At 39.6% G+C, this 23289-nt stretch overlaps 1 protein-coding gene across 1 annotated transcript in view; it reads left to right on the forward strand.

Annotated features, from left to right (window-relative positions):
• Nucleotides 1–23289, forward strand: part of tfpia (tissue factor pathway inhibitor a) — a 42134-nt gene that overhangs the window by 13432 nt on the left and 5413 nt on the right. The window contains exons 2-4 of the mRNA XM_070837679.1: nucleotides 7241–7444; nucleotides 20977–21153; nucleotides 22102–22179. Coding sequence (XP_070693780.1) covers nucleotides 7241–7444; nucleotides 20977–21153; nucleotides 22102–22179 — 459 coding nt within the window. The remainder of the gene's footprint in view (nucleotides 1–7240; nucleotides 7445–20976; nucleotides 21154–22101; nucleotides 22180–23289) is intronic.

A 23289-nucleotide genomic window follows, 5' to 3' on the forward strand; every position in this document is an offset into this window, starting at 1 on the left:
CCAGTGATGGCAGAGCTTTTGTCATGCTGTATGCACTGAGCTGCCCAAACACAAGCAGGCTCACCACTTACTCAGTCTTCAGGGTAGACCTCAAATCTGTTTCCCCGACCACACAATATGAGCTGTCAAAGCATTTATTGTTCGTAAAAATGGCAACTGATTTCTCCTGGAGGCGTGAACGCGTGCGTGTTTCAGGGGTTCTTTTGATCTGTTGGAAAAAAGTGCTTTGGAAGGTGCTTGAAGCCCACTTTGATCTCCCAACACAAAGTGCCATAGGAAGCTCTGTTTGCAAGATTGCTTCAGGAATGAGGTCATCTCTCTATGGCTGATAAAAGGCTAACGTCGATTTCCTTAATGAGCTGCATTTGAAATAATCTGCAGGATCATTGTTCCTTTGTAGTTTCCCTATACCTCCTCTTTTGCAGGTTCACTATTATTGAGCAGATCCACCCCTTATTTTGCTGTTAGCAGCCTAAGCAGAAAAGAAACACATAGTCACCAGCCTGAGTCCACACAGTCCCAGTTTGTGGCATGCAAATGGCTCTTGATTATGAAGCCATGTCTTTAACTAACAGCAAAATCAACCATAGTATGACATCATATTTTTGTGCATCTGATGTCCCGTAGGTCTACTGTATGACCGGAGCACAACACTGCTAATGGTGTTTCTTTGTGTGGTGACGGCCTCACATACCTGACAAGTGGACTTAATCCCACTTTTAAGGAAGAAATATTAATTTGCTATCTTTTTATTCACTCATCTTTTAAAGAACAGAAGTCTTGACACAAATAAGCCACACAAGTCACAAAATAGCGAAAACAAAATTAACAAGCAGGGCAGATTTATCACATGAAATGTGAAAGAGGGCAATTGTCAAAACTTTGATGATTTTAATTACAACTTATTAATATTGTCTTAAAAGACTGTTAGAAATTAAAGTTCAAACAAACAACTGTTGATTTCACAGCTACAGTGACAACTGTCACCAGTAAATTTACTCAGCTGGAGCTAATTAGCATTTGTTCTGTGAGTTCCAAAACAACAAAATAAGGAAATCACTGTCTGTTGCCTTGCCTGGTTAATATGCTCTCTGCATGCCAGTGTCTGTATTATTTACCTTTGACAAAAGACGGGTTTGCTGAAGAAGAAACAAAGTAAGTATCAGTTTGATGTTCAGCGATCGCATCAGTTTCAAACAAATAACCAACAGGTAGCTCATCAGAGAAACATTTCTGTGTCCTTAAGCTGTCCAGTGGGTTTTAAAGCTTGGTGCTGAAAACAGCTGCCTGCAGCGGCGGAACACGACGCTGTGAGAGTGAACGAAAAAACAGTGAAGTTGTGAGCTGGACAGCTGAGCAATGAGCTGATACTCACCAAACTCTGTAAATGTGAGGGGAGCTGCAGATTCAGGTGATAATTCTATGTACTAAAGATTCATCATTATAAGTGACACCTTTCATGTTGACACATTGTCTTCCCATTGTCATTCAATACATTTATTTAAAAATATCAATTATAGCCACTTTAATAAATGCAAAAAACAATTTCATCTGATTCTATTCACATATAGAAACAAGATAAATGTGTAATAATATATCTAGTAATAGGCATACCTGGCTTCCTTTTTGGGCTCCCCTTCGTCTACCATGACATACAGTGACAAAGCATTACTCAAATATCTGCAGTAAACATGTTGGGAGGTGTCAGATACCAAAGGGGGTGACAAACTGGCTGTACTTGACACCCTGGGAATGAAAACAGGCTGAATATTTCGTCTATGGTAACATGAGCCTGTAGAATTATGAACAGATGGAAACTAACTAACCTAGCTACATAATAAATAACCCACAACACAGCACTCTTTTAAAGGAATAATCAATAGCACAAAAGCATTGTACTTTGTCCACTGAAAGAGAAAATCTGCTGCTTTATGACATCAGTGTTGTGTCTCTAAGCTCAAACAAAACCCAACTTTTTCAAACTTGTGGCTTCTTATAAAAAAATAAATTACATGTTTTAAAATCAGCGCACGCACACAGATATAACCAGGGTAGGCTCATTTGTTGAGTTCAGCTGTAAAGCCTCGGAACAGGTTGTGACTCATCCTCAGCCCTTTGTCCACTGGCTTCAGGGCACGGCTCTGATTAACACTGACAGGGTTTCTTACGCAGCAGGCCTATCTACCGTGGCACCACTGATGCAGCCGTAGTTTTCTTCACCAATGCACACTGCTCTGACCAAGTGTTACGATCCAACATATGCTTATTTAATGGAGTTTGTACTCTTTGCTTTATGGGCCATTTAGCGCAGTGCGTCACTAAAGAAATGACTGTTCCATGTTAATATACTGTATATATGTACTCTGTTCAAGTATTAATCATTGTTTTTCTCTTCCATAACTGGTTGTGCAATTCTTTTTTTTTTTGTGAACACAAAATATGGTGCAGAAATGACATCTACAAATAATCATAATATTTTTCATACACATAAATCCCTGCACCCCGTCCATTGGCATCCCTCTTGAATACCCCCCCAACAACTCACCCCAGGACCTACCATGGACTGCTTAACCATATTTAATTGGTGTTTCTCTGAATATTAGTTTTATTTATATTGGCCCCTCTATCATTAGATTCATGATTGTAGACAGTATTTGCCCTTATTCTTGAATATAGTGTGCTTTTACAAACTAATTGATAAGACAATTTAAGCCTGGTGAACCTGGTTTGATTTGAATGGCCCTTCTTCAGTCGTAACTCGTGGCAATCACAATTTATGATTTTGCAAAAACATTTCCAAAATCAAGGATGATGAGGATTTTGGGTCCAGATGTAGATCAAAAACGTCTAAACATTGTTTGCTATCAAATTTACAAGGAATTGTGTAGCTTTTTATTTGATGTTGTTTGCCTTTTTATCAATTATCTTCTGTGTTCTGTCTTTTTGGTTTAGGAATTACATTATTACAACTGGATTTTTGAGAGGGATGGAAAATAAAACTTCCACCTGGGCTTCTTAAACATTAGAATTTCCATTCCACCATTTTAGTAATTGGTGGAATTATTATGCTGTATCTTATCTTCTAATCAGACACACCTCAGCGCTGTAGAGAGGCATCACTTAGGCAGTCAGGGAAATTGTAAATGGACTGTACCCCTTTAGAGCCTTTCTAGTCTTTTTCAACCACTCAGAACGCTTTAACACTACGTTCACGCACCATGCATACACTGATGGTAGGTTGCCAGCCCTGCCATCAGGAGGGAACTCGGCATTCACACACCAAAGCTATGCTTCAGAAGATATTTGGGGTTCAGTGTCTTGCCCAAGGACACTTTGACAGCCGGGGATTGAACCACCGATCTTCTGATGGGAAGCTCCACCTGTGAGCCACAGAAGAAAGAAATAGCTGTTACAGCGTGTCAAGTCATATAGTAAAGGCTGCGGATGACAAAACCATTGAGCTGTCAAGATTGTAGGATTACTCTTCTCTTTTTCTTTCAACATCTGTCTCACTCCAGCTATTTTATTAGTACATCATGCTTCACTGTCATCCTGATGTGCTCTTTGGTGCCTTTTAGTGAGTCATCAATAATGGGCTGTCCTTTGCTCCTTTGCTTGTTTGCTGATCCATGGCTACTGTGCAGTTGGTGCTTAAGGTTCTCCTAGAAATGGAGATAATCTTCTGTTACACCAAACAAGCTGGGACTGGGCCTGAACGACTCTACCTGCCCATCTCTGGAATTATGGAGGTGCTTGGCACAGAGCGCATGTTGAGCAACTCAGATCTTTATCCAAATGTGTGCAAATCTTGGCCAAAATGAGCCTGTCAGCAACACACAGGAGACTAGCTGCCAATGGAAATTTGATACATCTAGAATCCATTTCCCTATTCAGCATGGTCTATATTTCAGGGAGCTGATTTGTTGGCTGGCTTCCAAGAGTCTTGCTGATGCATTGTGTGAGTAGGACTATATTTATGTATCTTCTGTTTAACAACATGGAGGATTCCTGCTGACAGATCTGGAGCTTTGGGTGAATTTGTGGATTGTTCGGAAAGGTTTTTTTTTTTCATTCATGCGGACTTTATCACTGTAGCACTTCTGACTGCATCATGCAACTTAAACTGGGAAAAGAGAACCTACAGTATGTGTGTTATGAAGCTGTCAAACCACGTATGGGTGGTCTCATCGTCATACACTGGAAATTTTGGAAATTTGTGTCCAGCACAAACACATTAAGGCCGGTCACTACTACTACTACTACTACTACTACTACTACTACTACTACTCACAATAGTAATAATAATAATAATAATAATAATACACAGTACTAAATCCCTCAGTACAACAAGAGTTGTGTTATACTCACCACTCTGCTGCTCTGAATTTCTCCCTTGTAGAAGAAATAATATTTTCATACTATATTTTTTTTTCTTTGCCGTTCTCCTGTCTGATGTTAACGTCAATAAAACTCAACGCTTCCTGATGTACTGATGCCCACCTATAAAGCGAAGCAGCAAGACCTTTATTGTTACAGTTCTGAAGAAAATGTTCCATTGATGGTAGCTTTGCATCATTCAGGGAAGAAAGCAAAATGTTGTACTCCCAAAATTTGTAATGAAAATGGACATTATACTGAATAATAATAATCATCATAATCATAATCATACCAAATAAAATATTTTGCACAAGAAAAACCCTAATTAAACACATGTTCAGATGGGTTTGTGTGAAACCTACTCTAATACAGTGCTGGTGTCTCATCTCTGCGTGTCTTCACAGCTTTTTATCTGTATTCATATTACATGTTACTATAGCTATATATTTATTTTAGGTGTGGTTGCTAGTGGACAGATGTTCCTCAGTTTGAAAGTGTATTATGCATTTGAAAGTGATGCAATAACGCACTCTTTAATTTTGAAAATTGACTTAAAAGGATTTGCATTGTGCATGCAGGCATGTGTCTATGTGGTTTGCATTTGTCTGTCTGTTCTACAAGGGCCATTTCCAGTTTCCTGATAGAGAAAATGTTTTAATTTGGCTGTAAACATTGTCTGAGGTTGTGTTTCTTTTCACTGCCTTACAATGCTTCTGTCTGGATAATGGACACGAGTGATTGAGGAACACATTGCTTATTGTACTTTGGTCTGCCTCAGACAAGACGGACTAAGATCAATGGGGAGAAGTCGTTTTCTTTCCTCTCCTTGGGCAGTCAAATTCTGGCTTATTGAACCTTCTTATTTATGAGGGGAAAAGTATGTGGTGCAGACACATCCATGCCACATTCATTTTTCATCCAAAAGGAATGATTCTGTCGCAGCCATGGTAGCTTGAGGCATCCAGTGACAAAGAAGAGCAAACAATTTCAACATGTCATTATTTCTGAGTAAAGTTTGTTCAGTCAGGTTCATCATTGAGGTGTGTTTACACAGCCAAAATGGGGTTGGGTACAAGACAGAGACTCAGATTGCCTGTGTGGTTGTGTATTTTCTCCCTTGCTAGACAACCCAGTCTTCTACTGCTTATCAGCCACAACATGAAGAAAGCAAATAAAAAAATACCACAAGTCCCTGCAGGGAAGCCCCGCTGCCCTCACCCAGCCTCCCACATGTAGCAGCAATACCACAGGTCAGGTGGAGGGAAGGAGATTGGGAGTATTTGATCGGTGTCCCCAATCCTTGGTTATAAATTAGAATTAGATGGGTGAAGGAGGAGGGCAGTGTGTAGTGGTGAGCTGCTGCCCTCATTATCTCACCTGGCAGAGGAACTGTTTGTTGACTGCCGTGCCGATAGGACAGGGCAGGCTGGTTCCCATTAGAGGATGTGCTTTGATAGAACTTTGTACCTTACAGGATAGATAATTTAATGTTTGTTGTCCAGAAAAATAAATAGAAGTGGAGGATGAGTCCTTATAAGCTATCCGTGTTATCCACATGTGATCAGGTTAATGTTTATCATAAAATCAGTCCAAAAACAGCAAGAAACGGTCTAAAACCCTGAACAGCCTCACATCCACGTTACCTCCACATTACCTCAGCTGCCTTTTCAGCCTTTCCCTTTTTCACCCTTTCCACTCTGTGCTGATGTCTTGAAATTAGAATTCTAAAATAACATTCGATGGGAGATCACGTTAGCGGTACACTGAGGCTATTGAATATTACCACGTGCAAATGCAGAGAGACATTTTAAAACACGGTCACTCAAGCACTGGCTATCTTGAAATCCCTCTGGACAGAGATCCCTCTCTTCTCAGAGGACTGAAGTAACTGCACTGCTACAGGCAGGCATAACAGAGACCTGACCTAAAAACAGCAGGGATGAGGGCAGAGAAAATCATTTCCCAGCAGCACACAGAGATAGTGATTTAACATTTGTAACAGTGGTTAGTAGAGCATGTCACCTCTTTCCTGGATCTGACAAAGCCAGCTTTTGTGAATGATAATGACAGCAGAGGAGAGCGTCTATGCAAAGCTAATTCTTTGTCCACAACTGTATCTGATCCGGACAATCATGAATAATGGGACCTCTATCTCAGTGAATAATAACCCTACATCCAATGATCAAACATATTCTGACAGCAGTGCAGACTATTTAACACTCTCTGATCATCCAGTCTCTCAGTGTGTGTAGCATACATCCCAGTCTGTGCCAGTGCAAACTACAACTGGATGCTGCATTCTGGGAAATTCCCACTTCTGTTTTTCACTCTTCTCCTGCCATTTGCCACCTGCCTGGATCTACTTTGAGCACTTGGGGGAGATTTAGGTGCTCTCTGAAGGTTCTCTATTCTCAGTGCAAGTACACACACATAGACTCACACACAAAGACAAACACACACACACACACACACACAGAAAAACCTGTGGGGGTATATTTAAACCTGAAGCTGTATTTTATGTCATTTTATAAAAATAAAAAAAATAGTATATGAATGACTTTCCTGACTGTACAATATTAATTATTCCTAAATGTTCAGTGAGGTCACAAAGCTCACCATGCTTTACCGTTAAATCCTTCAAAGTCTCCCCCTGCTCCAGAATATCTTAAAACAGTAAGCTGTCAAACCCCACGCTGAAGTCTTTTGGAAAATGCAACTTTACCTTATCTCAAAGCCTCAGGTTAGAGTTTGATGTTGTGACCTTATTTCTTCCCCCACGCACACACACACACAAAAAAAAAATCCTTTTCACAGAGTGACACAAGGAGCAGAGTACTAAAAGTTTCTTTCTATCCCACCCCAGCAGATGGAGCTCCGCCCGAGCTCTTCATCTTCAATGAGTTGTGTGCCCTGAAGGACGAGCCAGGGCCTTGCAAGGCCATTAAGAGGCGATTCTTCTTCAGCATCGACACAGGACACTGCGAGTTGTTTGAATATGGAGGCTGTGGGGGAAATGCCAACAATTTCCTGACCATGGAAGCTTGTGAGGAAACATGTGTTGTCTCAGGTGAGTCTGACCCTTCGGCTGATACATTAAAAACGCAGTTTTCAACAATTCACTTTGACGTTTGGTGGACCAGTTTAACGATCTCCTCTTGGATTCATCAGTAACAGTGACGCAGACACAGATCCCATCATCACTGATACAAAGGGATACAAAAGGAACATTTTTTCGTAATCACAGTATGGGACAAGTATATATTATAGCTTTGCTTTTGTTACTTTGTTAGCAAATAATCAGTTTTGTTTTCAAGGACTGTTGTTTCTCATTAGACTTTATTGCCACCTTGGGCATAAAATCCTATTACAAAGTCATTTTGTTGGTATAGTATAAGATGGAACATTGCCAGCACATTAATTCTGAACAGTTTTCCTGGAGGCATCTGATTAATAAAAAAAATGGGCACTTTTAAGAGAGACAGTTAGTATTGCATTATTTATAGGTTACACATGCTAAATTGATGATAAATTGAAGTTGAATTAATTGATAATAGATCTTCCAGCTATTAGATTTTCCAGTTCTCATGTCTCAGTCCGAAAGCAGATTTTAAATATCTTTAAATTGACCATGGTAATGTATGATCCAAAGTTCTTAATGAAACAAACACCTCATAACAGATGCTGGATGTTGTGGAAACTCCTCTATGGTGACAGTGTGAAAGAGGCAATGGCCACTCATCAGTCTGGAACCTTTTGTACTGAGCAGTGTTACAACAGAATATATAGTAGCATAGTATCTCCTATTATGGCATCCTTGTGAATTGCTAGTGTGTTACTGTACATATTTAGCTAATTGCCCTGGCATGCTAATGTAAACACACACACATAACATCACTTTGTCAAGAGTTCTCAAGAGTCCATTATCAGATTTTTTAAATATCAATATGAGAATCAGCCTCTAAAGTCCAATATCAGTCAGGCTCTACAGCACCAAGTATTCCTCTACAACTACACTGTTTCAACATGTTAAGAAGATCATGCCAAAGCTTGCACATCTGGTTAAATAGTTAAAGTTGCCGAGCTATGATTGGACAATCGCTGTTCTGGGAAGAGGTTTTAGTCAAGGTACACTTCAAAGTTCCCAGAGAAGTAAGAATCCACACTCAGAAAGCACTTTAAAGCTTTGTACATTTCAGTCTAAATCTATACAAATCTGCTCACATCAACAGTTTGTCTCCCTCTTCCTCATTCCAGGCAATATTATGCTTCATTAAACAGTCAGATTAGATAAAAGTTAGCATTGGAAAATAATTGCATCAAGTATATAAACGTAGCAATAAACACAGAGATGAGGGGGTACGGGAAAAAAAGGCAGTACACATCATTAACATAATGCATGGATGGTCGCATGTGTTCTGTATTTGCCAGTATTTATCTGTATCTACGAGTTTATTTGTGCTGTCTGTATGTAGGAAATGGTGTTCGTTCATCTGAGACTTCTGGTGAAATATCCCGATTTTAGGGTGTTTTTCTAGTTCAATTAGAGCGAAATGAAAAATGGAGCTAAATATATGTTTTCCCGCTGGATTCTGAATAGATGGGTTGTAAACTATGATAGTTTTTCCAGATAAGTCTCAGGCTCAATGCAGATGAAAACAACCTGATATTTATAACAGGAAATCAATTTATTTTCTCTCACACCACCCTGAAACATTGTGAGTGATATGCGTGCCTCGCACACGGTGGACTGCAGTTCGAAGGTGCATCTATCAGCTGTGATTACATTGCTGATAATCAATATTGTCGTTAAGTGCTGATGTGAGTTATGTGAGATAATCAAAGACAACGGCTTTTTCTGCAGCAGCTATTTTGCGCTGGTCAACAGAGATCAGTAAAAGAGGCAGAGGTGTGAAAATGTTTCTTCTCAGCCTTTTTAAGCCTCTTATTGGCGGGGGGGTGGTTTGACCATCTGTCCGTCTCATTCTTGTGATCACCTTATGGGAATTTGCTCAAATTTGACATGAACGTGACTCATTATTCAATACCATAACTCAGCAACAGAGAGGGAGATCGTGACCATATTCCACATTAGCTTGGATACTGAATTGATGACACTAATCATGGGCCTGGGCAGACATGGATGTAAACTACAACATGGCTGGCTGGCTGAGGCACACAAGTGCAAGGTGGTAATTGTAGTGTTAACTTCTGTCAAGTGGAAAAAAATGCCTGAACCATCATCGCTGCCATAGTTCCCTTAGCCTTCATGCAGAACACAGCTGAATGCCACAGTTGAGGTCAAGCGTGTTATGAGGCAGCTGTTGAAGATTTTTCTGTTGGAAAAATGGAAACACACGCACAAACACAAAAAAAAAAAACACTAACTCAAGGGTCACTCACGCACAACACTGAAGTTTGATATTTGATAATATTGACAGAGCAGCAGAGGATGATAAAATTAGAGGGGTAAAAGTCACTGTGAACGTTGATCCTCGCTGGATCTTACCTAATCGGATGTCAGTCCGAGCATGACGATACCTGCTGAGTGCAGTCTTGACAGTGCAGGAGTACACTGTGACACTCACCACTACACACTTAGCTCCTGTCAAGTGGAGCGTCAGTAATGTATCACAAAATGGCTGCTCTCGAAAAAGCTGCACCATTTAACTTTTCACACTTGGGAGTTGAATTTAACCCTCAAAAAGGTGACTCGTGCCACGTTGGTTTGGATCAAATGCAGATGCGCGAAACAATACTGAGATACGCATGTGAAAAACACCGTACGTGCACAAAAGGAAACCGAAGAAGGAGGTAAGAGAACACCTGCCTCTCTGGAATAACAGCTGCACAGAGTATGTAATGGTATCTGTCATCTTAAGAGGGAAAACAATACATCTTTAATACTTAAGCTTGTCCGATCAACATGAAATATGCTTTAACATGCATAGACGTAACACATCTGTCTAGATGGCGTGTTACTCTGTGGTGTGACAAAGTGAGAATAACCTTCACCTCCTTATTGCATGGTATGGGATATATTATGCAGGCAGACAAGAGGATCACGAATGAATTTGCATGTCTCTTCGTCAGTCTCTACGCAAACAAATCTGCACTGTAAAGACAAATATGGAAGTGCAGAGTTTGTACCCGCAGCTCATCCAAAGGTGACATTAAAGAAAACAGCTTGGACAGAAATGTGAAGGTGACACGTCAGCACAGACGTTGAGCAGTAAGCTGGTCTGTGTGTAAAGTCTTACTCAAGAGTAAGACTCTTGCGGCTTTCTGATCATAAAGAAAATTACGCTGCATTAAACAGAGCTATAAAACACACACATTTGGACCATATACCATGACATTTAAAGGGCAGTTTCACGACTGTTTTTAGTGGTTCAAATGGCATGTTGCAGTGCAGTATAACACCCAGTTGTAGCTGCTTTTATATACATTGAATCGCACTACCAGGTTTCAAATTTGCGTAGCAGCCAAGTCAAAACTCGAATGGAGAGAAATAAACTGCGTTCCAATTCCATATTACATACCAATTAAACAGGTACTGTAGTGTGTTCAAACGGACAAAATGACAAAACTAAAAGGTTCCCCAAGGAGCCACTGTTTGTGCCATGGAGCAATGTTTTACAGTCACTGTTTTTCGTATATCTAACTGCAAAAACAGTACACTTCAAATATGAAAATGAAGTACATAGTATATTTAAGCAGTTTGCAATTTTGTTGTAGCTGCAAACAAATGAAGCCATTAAATGAAGTAGCCACTGCAGTAAAATTGATGTCACACTGATCTTGTTTGGCTCATTAAATCTAATGCAGTTGGAAATTAATTTTTAAAAAGCTAAATTAATAATAGTCTGATCAATAGTACCCGTGATTATTTTTAAACTCCTTGGCCACATTTTTTCACATTAAAGGTCCCATATTCGGCTTGAGTTCATAATTGTGTTTGAAGGTCCTACTAGAACAGATTTACATGATTTGATGTTCAAAACGAATGTTCTCACACAGATGTGGCTGCTGCAGCTGGTTTTAGCCTCCTTCCGTACACTCTGTTTTAGAAGAAAAGTAATCTGTGTTTTTTGCTCTCGCTGTCATCATCTTCATGGTACCAGGAGCAGACATTAGGGAGGAAAAAACAATGGTGGAAAGCTTGGTGGATTCAGGAGGTTTTCAGTAGACAGTCTGCCTGCTTAAGTGCTGAACGAGATCGCATGATGAACAGATCCGCTTGTGACATCATAAAGGGAGACAAATCCAAACAGAGCATTTTCACACACATTTACTGAAAGAGAGAGAGCATGGTTCTCATAGTTTGGCTTTCTGTGGGGACGCATATTTATGTTGAAACGACATTAAAAACTGCATTTCGCATAATATGGACCTTTAACTTTGCCTGTACAATGTTTCTTTTTGTACAGGAAATGCATGCATTTTTTTTTTTTTAACTATTTGATTCAGTGCAGTCAAACTAGCAAGAAAGCAAAATTAGTCTCTTGAAAGGGTTTTGTTTTACAGCCACAGACCTGTCATCACTTTTTTATTTTACAGAATGCAGATCTCAAGGGCAAAATCCTTTGCAGCAGGGCTGTTATCGTCAAATCAGTGACATTTTAATTTTCACAAAGAGCACACACTATGAAAAGTGCTAGTGACACATTCTAATTTGAATTATTCCACCAATCAGTTTGTTCTACCTTCTCGTGTGTCTTACACGTGATGACGCGGCTGCAGACAGCTGAAAAAGAGTGCTCTCGTAAAGGTCACAAACCAGTGTGAGGAACAGTCTGACTTACTGTCTTGTCTTGGATTTTTCTTTTCTTTATCTCTGAGCCTCTCTGACTTTTTTCTCTCCTGCACTGATATTTCACTGAGACCCCAATGAGTCATAAACCACCGTGTCCCGAATTCTGTCTTTGGTCTGCTGTTCCTTTTACAGCGGTGCTTGAAGAGGTCAGGGACACAAAAGCAGAGGTTTTCTGAGACAGTTGCACTTTTTGTCCCTAGCTCAGGGCTTCTGCTCTGAGCTAGGGAGAAAAAAACCACAACAGCACAAACAATATGATATTGCTGGAGACGGCAGAACTGAGTATTGTTAAGAAAACTTGGACTGGAACAGTCCAACTGCTCTACAGTTTGTAGAGCAAAGCAGTTTTTGTAGCACTTTACAATAAGCAAACAATAAGATTGTAACAAAGTAATCAGAAATACCATAGGTAGTTCTTTTTGGAAAAACTGACACGCTGATATTGCTACAGAGGACTGGAATACGTTTGGGTTCATCCATCGGCAATCGCTATTTTTACAACCGAGTTCATTTATTTTGCTTAGATTTCTATTCCGTTAGAGATCGGTCGTGGTTTTGCCCCACAGGGGGCCTGGCCAAAATGGTGTCAGCACTTTTCGAGGCAGAAAAACAAAAACCTGTCAGAATATGCTGAAATATATCGAAGACAGGTGAAAATAAGCAGTGAGGTAAAGTAAAGAGATGAGGGAGGGATGGTTCCCACAGAGCTGTTGTAGACATTGTTAGTCTAAATATTTCTGTGCCAAATTATGAAAAATGTGTGTTGTGTTTTTTTTTGTCATACACAAACCTGACTTCCCCTCACAATCATCTGACCCCATCTTAAATGTGAAGTCCCTTGTGATGAAATATTGAGGTTCTCTGTGGAGAGCTGCCAAAACTCTCTGGAACGGTGGGTCTTGTGATTCACGGCCAGTGCTTAAAAAAAACAGCTGACTAATAATTCTTCCCAAAACACAAATCACCTCTTCCACCTTCACAGCTCTGATAGAGAATTGTGTTTCTGAATTATTCATCGCTGCATTGCTCCAGAGAGAGCGCGAGACTACCCTTTGACACATGTCTTTGCCCAAGCTTTTAAGTCAATGTCACCTCATAAAACGTATTTATGTGTTACAATGATAGCCTTTTAATCGCGGTCACCCCTGAGTAGAGTGCGGCTATTGAAAGACTTAACAGACAAACCAAACAGAGCATGTGTTGCTGATGTAAGACATCCTCTGGCATTCACATAAGAAGTCCTGCTGGGACTTTAGACAGGTAGCAGCATTTCGTTACACACAAGTCAGAAGCCTCAACAGAATTCTAATTTAGCTTCTCACAAGTGTGATTGATTTTGTGTTTAGTCAGCGCATTAGTCGATAAATCACACGGGTTACTCTGTCTACTCGTCACTGCCTTGTTGTAAACTCATGATGGCTACATGTCTTACAGAAGCGAGTGGATGACAGATGACAGTACAACATTTTGGGAAATATGCTGTTCACTTTCTTGTTAGACAAGAAGATTGATACCGAAATACAAGGCTACTGCTAGCAGTGTGTTAGCTTAGCTTAGCACAAAGTAATGGGGGGGACACAGCTAGAATTACTAGTTACTTCTCTCAAAAGTAAATGAATTGCTTTACTAATCACTGCATATTAACGCTGTAACGCCAAGTGTATGATGTTTGATACGTGAGTTGTTGAGACCTCTACATCATCAGTTTATCATCATCATATCATTTTATCTGTGTTTTATATGTTTTTGTTTGTTTAAGATAAATAAACTGTGAGCAATACATTGCACAGAATACATTGCACAAAAATGCAAACTTAAAACTTAAAAAAAAAAAAAGATTTGTCAGAAGGTTCAACAAACACTCCTGTTTAAAAAAAATAGAATTTTCTGGCAGTTATTTCATGGTTCAGGCTTTACAGAGTTAAAGTAAGTTACTTAAAGGGGGGTGTTACTTTTACATTACTTTTAAATATCTCCATCAGTTCTATTATTAATACACATATAGTATTTTTGAGTTGCTATGGCACAGTGTGGGCTCAGTACTCAAGCTTGGAGAATGAAATCACCAGTAAACAAGGAAGTGCCCGCTAAAATGTAGTGGTGACATCAGGGGGGAAAGTCACTTCCTCTCTGGTATGGGCAATAGAAAGTGAGCTACGCTAGCATGAGCTGTGCCAGAGATTAATGCCCTTTCTGGTGTGAGAGAGAGAGCGAGCTGTGAGGCAGGACAGGGCTCTCCCCGAGCTTTTAAATCATGATGTTATGATGGTAGAGGCTCAGGGCGGCTGACATTAGATCATAAACCGGAAAGAGGCAAGTAACATGCCATTTTAATTTCAGTAATTGTATTTAATTTGAAAAAGTAATTGGTCACATTACTAGTTACTGCCAAAAAGTAGTGGAATTACAGGAACATGTGATATCTCGTTGGTTTAACCCTTTAACGTCCTCACCAAGAAAAAAGCAATGAAAAAATGTATCCTTTATATATTTTATTTCCTTGGGGTACTAATCACAAAAATCAATGTTTTTTTAAGAACAGACCCCACATTTTTTTAAATATTGGCCTCTACCAAACGGTTGAGATGTCGTAAGTAAAACATGTTTTCAATAAGATATAGTGAGTCAAAATGTGCTCTACCATATGGTTGAGCAGAAGGTTAAAGGGTTAATCCGTACAAAAACTATAAGGTATTCAAATGCCAATTTATAATGCATCAAACTAATGTTTGGCCTGCAGGAAGCTCCCGTAGTTTCTATTAGTTCCCAAAATGCATTTTTCAGTGCTGGTAGGCAGATTTTGTTACTTTCAGACCCAGACGGTGTAGCTGTTTCAGTGGTGCTCAAGTTAAAGTTAAGCTAAGAGACAGACAGACTTTGGCAATTGTATTGAACTTCAGACGAAAATAATCAACCAACTACTGATAGCTCCCAGCGTTTTAATTTAATGCAAGGTTTCGATCCAACAAAGATCTTCTTCGGGCACGTTCAAATCACCACCACAAAGCAGAGCAAACAATGAACAGACACATTCTTCACTCAGGTAGTTGTGATCTGCTTGATCAAAAGACAATCTGTCTCAGACTGGACCAATCAGAGCAGAGCTGGACAGCTATGTCTGATACTCCGAAAGGGCAAAAATAGATTAAAACACGGGGATAAATATTATACGGGCACATATCAAATCCAAAGCATTAGAACATAATGTCAAATATATAGGATAAGTCACGCAAGTCATCCAGAAGGCACAAATATCATAGAAAGTGTAATATATTGTCAAGGCAGCTGATAAGGTTTGGTCTGTAGTAGTGATGGATTTGTGTGACTGTGATCAAGAAATTTATCAACAGCTCAGCAATGGAATGTTCTATAAAAAACTCAGAAATATAATTCAAATACTTTATCCTGTTATTTTGAGAATGGACACATTAAATTGATCATCCAGTCACACCAGTGACGGTATATATACTGTATACACACAAAACATCCACAATGATTTAGAAAAACTACCAGGTAGACCTATTATAGCTGGTATTGGCTCTTAAACTGAGAGATTATCAACTTAAGACGACTATTATCCAAAACTTCATGTCAGCTCTCTGCATTCATATGTAAAATATATCATTGACATGATTATTATTTTAAAAGCCATCACCTTTTCTGCTGATAATATGTCACTGGTTACACCTGACGTGGAGTCACTCTATACCATTACACCACCTGACGGAGCCATTTAAGTGCTTGACTTTTATTCACAGACCACTCATCCAGATATGAATGGACTGCCTGAATCATTCAGATCATCAAGATCAAGAACACGATGTTCCAGAACATCAAGAACAAAACAAGCAGATCTCTACAGTAAACCGACAGATAAGAACACATTGTAACATGCCAAGAGTTTCCAGCCCTCCTACCTCATCGCTACAGTACAGTACGTTACAGAAGCAGTCTTGCTTTAGCTGTTTACCAGAACATATGTAATAGCTAACTGATGGGCGTGGGCAAAAGTCAGTCACCTGACCTTACTCCAGTAGAGCATGCCTTTCACTAGCTGAAGGCAACATTGAAAACAAAAAGGACCTGAAAGAAGCAGGAAATCCAGGGAAGACAACCACCATCTGGTGAACTGGTGAAGTCTGTGGGCTCCAGACTTCAGGCACTGACAGACGAGTGCTCAATATGACTAATTTATTTAATATTATATGAATTTGTCCATTTACTTTTGGAACCCTGAAATGTGGGGTCTGTGTACATAAATGGTTGTAATTACTGCATGGTTCACCCAATGCTGCTGTCAAGACCCTTAAATTAAAGCTGAAAGTGTGCACTAAAAGCACACACTAATGTTTTATTTCAAATCTGCTGCAGTGGTGTACAGAGCTAAAATAGCAAGAAGGTTGGCTCTGCCCCAATCATTATGGAGGGCACTGTATAATACACACAGTGGACACATGATGGAAATATCTGGATCCAGAACTTGTTAAAGAGATGGAGGAATGTCGGCCAAAGTCAGTGTCTCAACAATAGATGGACTGAGTCAGACAATGGAGGTTCTCTCTGCATCATACAATCCTCTTCTTTGAGAAAAGAATTTGAAAAGAAAATTCCAGCATAATGTTCAGCTGTATTCTGACCCTAAAGTCAAAAAGATTCAAGTTAAAAGATCCCCGTGCATTGTTTACAAATGTGCTCCACATATTCATGATGTCATAGTCAGAGTCCACCTTCCACCAGAACGGCAACTCTTTTTTGACCACTGCAACTGTGAGCGTGCACACAATGTAACTTGACTCGTAAATATCAGTCATCCTCACTTGAACTCCACATCAAGGGTATCATTACCTGTAATACATAAAACATCAGCTATCTGATCAAATGTCTCTGTGGCTTGGCTTACATACCGAGGAGGGAAAACAACGTGCTGTCTTAAGTCCTGTATTTTAGAGCATAGAAGTAACATACGCACCAATGACCAAAACAACCCTGTGGCTGTGCACTTTGATACACAGAAACGCAATCCATTCACACTGAGTTTTATGGGAACTGAACCTGTGAAAACCCCCAGAAGGGAGGGAGACGTCAACAATGTTCCTGTGAATAGAGAGGCATTCTGTATCTTTACCCTTAACACTTACGGGCTTAAATTTAGACTCTAAGCTTAGAGGATATCTTCAGAATGTTGTGGATGTCCCGCTGCTTCAGTCGATTAGTTTGTTTGTGTTACTGCGTGACTTTGGTGTTTAAAAGGGTTAGTTCAAATCCAACGGTATACTTTTGCTACACAAACAACCAGCAACTCCTGTGTTCTGTAAGGTAAAATCTCTGTTTTTGTCAATTGAGTCTGGTGGGTTTTGAAGAGAGCCATGTAAGGGCTGAGACTGGTTGAACTGAAAGGATCATATAGATCTACCTCTGTGGGTATCCTTTCAGGTTCAGATTGTTAGACCTAATCTGAGCCTGAGAAAACAAGCACTTTTAGTGCACAACCACCTGAGTGGTGGCTGTGTCTGAGGCTGTTTATTGCTTGCTCTGCTTTATGGTGTTTTGACCATGCTTTCTTTGGGCAAGAAACGGATTTCCCAAAAATGCTGAGTATATTGACTTTGGTTGATTTGTTAAGTAAGCTGTGCACTGGTTAGTTAGTTAATTAAATCAAAATTCACTTTACTTATCTGATATATTATAACGTATGCAAGATGCAAGATTGATTCTAGATATGTAATGCATCTACAAAACATTGGAAGAGCTTAAGTATGTAATCTGTGATTGTGTGTCTGACAAAAACACGCATGGTCTGTGTTGGAATATTAAGACATGGCAGCTTCATTTATGTTGCTCATTTTAAACAAAGAGACAACTCAAACAGGCACTAAAAAGCATTACAATTACATTTTTAAAAAGATTATAACATAAAACAATACAAATCACAAAAAATCTAAATAAAAGAAATAGAATAGATAAAGCGAAAAAGTAGAAATTGAATAGACCAGAAATATAGTTAAAGTGCAACTAACTTTATTTCTGTAATAAAGTTGTAAGTTGCTCCAAATACAAACAAAGGAAATAAAAATGCAAGCCAATAAATCAAAGAAATGGGGGACCAGCAGAGTTTTGAATTTAGATATGAGGGCGAGGAGGGTCGGGGCCTTTTTGAGATCATCAGGAAGTTGTTTTCATCAGCATTGCAGCTAAAAGCAGCTTCACCCTGTTTGGTTCTGACTTAAGACTGTACCAGCTGAGTGCCTCCTAATGATTTAAGGGTCCTATTGGGTTTATATTCTTCAATGAAATCAGAAATGTATTTTGGCCCAGGATTATTGAGTGATTTCTAAACTGGCAGCAGCACTTTAAAGTAACTGGAAGCCAGTGTAGACATGTAAGAGCAGGAGTAATGTGCTCCGCTCTCTTGGTTCTCGTTCTGAAGTTGTCAAACAGTCTTTTGGGAAAAGAACAGACAAGAGAGCATTTCAATAGTCACTGCTGGAAATGAAGCCATGAATGGTTTTCTCTAAATCTTGTCCAGACATTGTACCTGTAATTCTTGCTTTTTGTTTGTGATGATGAAATTCTGATTTAGTATTTGCCAGTTTTGAGTCTATTACAACACCAAGACTTAGGCTAACCTTGGTTTTTGTCTTCGTAGCTCAGGAATCAAGTTGAGAAACAACTTCTGTTCTCTCTAATACAACGATTTCTGTCTTGTCTTTATTTAACTGAAGGAAATTAAATTGCATATAGCTATTTACTTGTTCTAACCATTGATAAAGTGAGACCATCACACCTTTATTGATAGATATTAATGAATGAATTTGAATCATCGTTGGATTTAATCTTTGGGTTTTACACCAAAAAAAATTGGACTCAGCGTAAACAGAAGTTCAGAACATAAGAGTGTGTCAGATGTATGTTTGTTCATGAATATTCTGCAGTCTGGCAGTCCTCTCAAACTGCCTAGCAGTGCATATTGTAATTGACAATGTATTGCAATCCATTTCATATATCAACTCCGTGTTTCCCTTTTTACCTTCCTCTAAGTAGCTTTCTGTTTGTTAGAATTATAATGTAACACTATGGTCATAGATATTGTCCATTTTTTTTCAGCATTTTATTGAAGCTGCTGTACATGATGTTTACACAGAGTGAAATACTATTCACACCCAAAGCTCCATGCTTTTATTTTTGACTTTTTATTTTAGATCTCCCCAAAATTCAGCCTGGTATATTTAGTATTTGAGGAAATGTTGGGATCTCAACTAGAATTTAGAATGAAATGTTGTGGCTTTCATCAAAGTCTGGGTTCACAGCCTGAGTTTGCACTGACCTATCTATCCACTTAGTTATTTCACTGCCTCAACGTTTATAGAGACACATCATCAACTACCCTTTTATAAATGTGAAATGCCTCATTGTTATTCTGAATGTGAAGATGTCTCATGTGTGTAATACTGAAAAGAACCCTCCAGTATTACATTATCACATTTTCCACATTGCAGACATTTAAAGGTAGATCTGGAGTGTATATTTTGATAAATAAATCATCATATATTTATCTCCATGGTGGACCGTACATCCCAGTACACTTGCCATGGATGGACGCATTCGTGAGAAATGTTTTTCAGCTGGTCACAGCTTGTCAGGTTGCACCTGTCTTGGTTGACAGTGCCAATAAAGTGTGTTTGAAACCGAGCCAGTCCACAGGAAGTGATGAGCTTCGCACCACGGTCGTGATTGTGTTCCGGACTCAAATCAAGCAGCAGCCTGTCACTCGGTTGTACATTTTTTTTTTAGGTTTGTGATGGCTTGTTCAAATAAACAGCAGGGTTCCCGACAACCATCAGCACAACTCTTTGCTGTCGAGTTCTGCACGCTGCACAAAGTGACAGCATTTAAGGTAACAGATTTCAGATTAAAGAGAGCGTGTACGCAGATTGCATGACAGATATGAAGTACGAATAATCATTGGTAAATGTAACATTTTCCTTATAGGGCCAATTGCCAAAATAACAACAGTTGGCATCAAGGAAAAGCAGAAACAGGAAGCAAAACTGCACTATTGCAGCATACTTACATTAACCTTACACAATAAAAGATGCAGAATTTGATGATCATTAAACTGTGGCTTATAACTGTCCTGATCCCGATCCTCTAAGACCCAAGGGTGATAATATAAGAAGTGCAACCTGGAGAGAAAGAGCTGAACTAGGAGGCAGAACAGATGACAAAAAAAACAGAGAAGAAAGACATGGCACAGGCGGAGGTGTGGTTCACCTGGGACAAGGGAACATAAGGATGTTCCTGCTGGAGGTTTTGACTTGTCAGCTTGCAGAGGAAGATTGGGAATGAATCTGAAACCTGACTGGAGTGGAAATGTCCCTGTACCGCTGGGGGGGACAGGAAGTGTGCTAGCTGTGACCAAATGGCCAGTGATTGCAAAGTATGTCGTGGCCTGCAGGTCATTTATTGGACCAGCTTTGAGTAGCTGTATCTCCCCTCCCTGTGTTGTTATCATTGTGTCTCTGCCTTGTTCTGTCCTTGCTTGGGCTTTCTTTTCATTGGACTGCATTGATCATTAAGATATATAGAGAGTTACATCTCTGTGTTCAACAAGGCAGCGGCAAAACGATATAAATGTTATATCTCAGACCAAATGCTCTCTGATGTGTAAAGAGAAACAAAGCCATTTCCCAAATTTACGAGTTAATTAATTGAGCAGCAGACCTAATGATTCAGTGTGGAGTATTTTCTTAGTTTCTTACAGTTGTTTTTCCCTCTCCCTTTCCCAGATGACAAGAACCCGTGCCATTTAGCCGAAGCTCCTGGTCCCTGTCGAGGGCTGGTGTCGCGCTACTTCTTCGACAGCAACAGTCAGCAGTGCAAGCATTTCTTTTACGGAGGTTGCTTCGGCAATGCCAACAATTTCAGGAGCATGGCGGCATGCCAGGCGAAATGTCAGAGCCCAGGTAGGCCAGGTCGAACTCGTGACCTTTTACAGTGAAGACTGGCAAACGGCCAAGCTGTCCAGACAGCAGCATCGTCAGCCTCTATTTAAAAGCACAAATTAAGTCTGAACTGCACTGGTGCTGGTACTGTGCTCAGCAGCTATAAATGCTCCAAAGATGCACCACCACATCTGCACCTTTACAGCTTTACAAACCAGCTGTACATGTCTGAAACAAGATTTGAAACTGCGGTCTGTGCCGCGTTTACCTTGTCATTGTAGGCTTGAATTTTGGCCATGCAGCAATAATTACGTTCCCTGTCTTTACCTCAAAGCCGTATGCGAGATGCAATTTATTTACTTCTGGGTTGTTAGATAGCCTAGGCCCAGCTGATCACAGCTGCTGCCCAACAAATGAAAACTCATTTCAGAGTGGTGACATAATCAAAATAGTTCTACCTCAGAAAATGAAGTTTCTGATGAATTTTCGCTGACCATGAAATCACATTCCACCTTGATTTAGCATTTAAATCATTTTAAGTGACCAAAGCACACTCAATTACGCTAGACTTAGGCACGACTTAGAAGTCATTTAGATATTGAAATTGTCAAAGAAAATAACAAGTTGCTCGACTGTGACCAATTCCGCTGACAGCCCATGTTGTACTGAAAATCAATTGTAAAAGCTGGTGTGATTTTTAATCTTTTTTTAATGGATAATAACGTCAGATAGATGACTGTGTCTGGGTTTATTATTTGATTATATCTGTTTGAAGACCAGCAACCTTTCTAGTCAGATACTAATTATGTTAAGCTTTCTTTTATTATGATTGATCACAGGGATTTAATGAGATCTGTTCTAAATATAGTCAGATGTAAAAAAAATCCTGGTTTATAATCTATGATTTGTTGGATTCACATTCTGTGGAGACACGGACACTTCTCAGATTCTCCTTTTTTGTCAATATAGTAAAACCCACTAAGGCGCCAGAAGTCCTCACACAGCCTGCTAGGAAATTTGCCATTGTGCAGCCAACCATAGAAACTGGTAAGAGACTTTACTTCAAGTATAATATGAATGCATATTGTGTGTATGTGCAGAATATAATATGTGTTCTGTTGCTGTCATTTCTAGCGAAATCATTGTCTCAACAGGGAAAAAAGTTTGTGTGCTCAAATAAATCACTCAAATATTCAGTAAAATATGTATTCAGTTTGGCAACCGTGTAATTCAGGTTTGAATTTTGTGCAGTCCTCCTCAGATTACTCTTGAGGGGAACGCTTCAGCAATTTGAAAACTGCACTTTTTGGGAGATGAGAAGATTGACAGCACTCTCGTATCTGTGTGTTAATTACTGGATGTAATTAGACTAGCTTAAAGAGAGCATAAAGCATAGAGATTGTGAACCCGGTGGAGACGGTATACAAAGCTGCCAGGAAGAGTGGTACGCTGGGGCTTGTTGGCGAAAATCACAAAACTCAAACCACAAGAATGTTATTTTCACATTACTGTTTGCTCAAACAAATGAGATACATCATGTTGATTTGTGAACCTCAGAGGTTCGCCTAACTGTTTCTCCTGACTTCTCAGTCTTTACGCTAAACTAAGCCATCCACCGCCCCGTTTCAGCTCTGAAACAAACAAAATCTTGTTGAGGGCCTCCAAAATCCTGGGCCTGGGCCTCAACAAGATTTTGTATGTGGAAACAAAACACTCTCAGTGCAACCAACATCAACACACACACACACACACATGCACACACATGCACACACAATAGAGATGGACAACAGCCAACAACAAATCCTGTACTTCATTTGAAAACGATGTATAATAAAAATGTTTCAAAATGTAATGAAGTTAGAAATAATTAACAATTGCAAGGTATTCAAAATAAATGATGATGAGGTCGACTTGTTTGAGCTATAAAAGCCACATAACAAATCTTTAAGTAAAGACAATGACGAATGACACAGTCTCATTGGAGGGCGATGCTGATGGCTGTGGTACCTTGGTTACGACCTCTACAGATGAAGTCACGTCAGAGGACGGAGCAGATGCCCCCGAAGTCTCTCTCTCAGCAGCAGCAGAGAGAGGGATATTGATCGTCTCATTTCTCTCTGGGACAGAAAGCAATTAAGTGTGTTTGCCAAAATGTTG

The sequence above is a fragment of the Pempheris klunzingeri genome, chromosome 10 (genome assembly GCF_042242105.1).
Source record: "Pempheris klunzingeri isolate RE-2024b chromosome 10, fPemKlu1.hap1, whole genome shotgun sequence".
NCBI lineage: Eukaryota > Metazoa > Chordata > Actinopteri > Acropomatiformes > Pempheridae > Pempheris > Pempheris klunzingeri.